General features: G+C 66.5%; 1 protein-coding gene across 1 annotated transcript in view; it reads right to left on the bottom strand.

The window, feature by feature from the left end:
- Positions 1-398: 398 nt before the first annotated feature.
- Positions 399-1,305, bottom strand: part of LOC103256762 (fibulin-2-like) — a gene marked incomplete at both ends in the record, with an annotated part of 6,819 nt that continues 5,912 nt past the window's right edge. Inside the window, 2 exons of the mRNA XM_021710630.1 lie at positions 399-527; positions 1,052-1,168. Of these exons, the coding sequence (XP_021566305.1) occupies positions 399-527; positions 1,052-1,168 (246 nt within the window). The remainder of the gene's footprint in view (positions 528-1,051; positions 1,169-1,305) is intronic.

Below are 1,305 nucleotides of genomic sequence, written 5' to 3'. Positions count from 1 at the left end.
GGGGTCCCACCCTACGCTCTGGGACCACAGACCTACCTGCTCCCTTTGCTCCGCAAAACACTGCAGAGACGGGGACCCCGAGGCCCCTCACTTTCAGGACCGCATCGGATGGGTCTCCTGCCTCCTCAGAACCACCCACAGTGTCCTCGTCCCACCGCCAGGGTACGGTCCACAGTGAGGCCAAGCCTGGAAGACTCCAAGCCAAACTGAGAAGCAGCAAGACTGGACTGTCACCCTCTTCCTTCCAGGCACAGACCTCAGCCAGCGTGGCCACTGGGGGCCCCGGCCGCCCTGTGCTCACGCACTTGGCGTTGGAGCTCCCAGCATGCCAGCCGTGGGCTCTCCTGTACCTGCCCGGAGTCCACGAGGCCCTGGCAGGGCGGGGGCCCCTCGCTCACCCTTGCAGGACCTCCCGTTGGCTGTCACGGTGTAGCCCTGCTCCGGGCACGCACACTGGTAGCTCCCCGGCACGTTGAGGCAGCGGAAGGTGCAGAGGACGCCGGCACCCTGAGCGCACTCATCGAGGTCTGTCGGAGAGAGGCACCGCCCTGGTGAGCCCCGTCCACCCACGGGCCCAGCCACTGACAGCGGGCCCGGCCCTGCCACAGCCACAGGGCTCAGGGGCCTGTTCTGCACGCGAGGACCAGAGAGCTCAGAGAGGGGGCGAGAACTGCCCACGGCCAAAAGGGACACCCGCCCCCACGCTTGCTTCCCGGGGCTGCACTGTCATGGCTCCCACCAGCTGAGGGCCAGCCGGGAGCCAGCCACAGGCCCAGGCACTCTCACACAGGACACCTTCGCATCGTCCTTCACGCCCCGGGGTCAGGACGTCATTCCCGTTGTACAGAGGAGGAGCCTGAGGTCAGAGTGGGAAGGGAGTCTGCCAGAAGTCGCACAGCCTACAAGCTGCAAGGCTGAGACTCAAACTCAGATCTGATGCTAAACCCTCTGTGTCCCGTGTGCTCCCAGCCCGGGAAGGACTCTCTGGGTGCCTGGTACAAAGCGGAAGGGGCACCTCTCTGGAAGGAGCCCCTGGCGGGAGCAGACGCACCTGTGCAGGTGTGCCCATCCTCGGCCAGCTGGTAGCCCTGGCGGCAGTAGCACTGGTAAGAGCCGTAGATGTTGGCGCACTCCTGGCTGCAGCGCTGGGCCTCGCACTCGTTCACGTCTGCAGGGACCCCGGCAGGTCAAGGCGGGGCCCCAGCCCCAGATGACAGGGACAGGCCAGGCTCTCTGCCCCGGGACTGCTGCTCCTCCAGGCCTGGTGACTGGGAAGGGACGCACGGCCTCCGGGGTCTCAGTAGT

Source organism: Carlito syrichta, unplaced genomic scaffold (genome assembly GCF_000164805.1).
Source record: "Carlito syrichta isolate Samal-C Ts95f unplaced genomic scaffold, Tarsius_syrichta-2.0.1 Scaffold295881, whole genome shotgun sequence".
NCBI classification, from domain to species: domain Eukaryota; kingdom Metazoa; phylum Chordata; class Mammalia; order Primates; family Tarsiidae; genus Carlito; species Carlito syrichta.
Note: the sequence above shows the minus strand (reverse complement) of the source record. Positions and strands in the feature narration are given on the sequence as shown.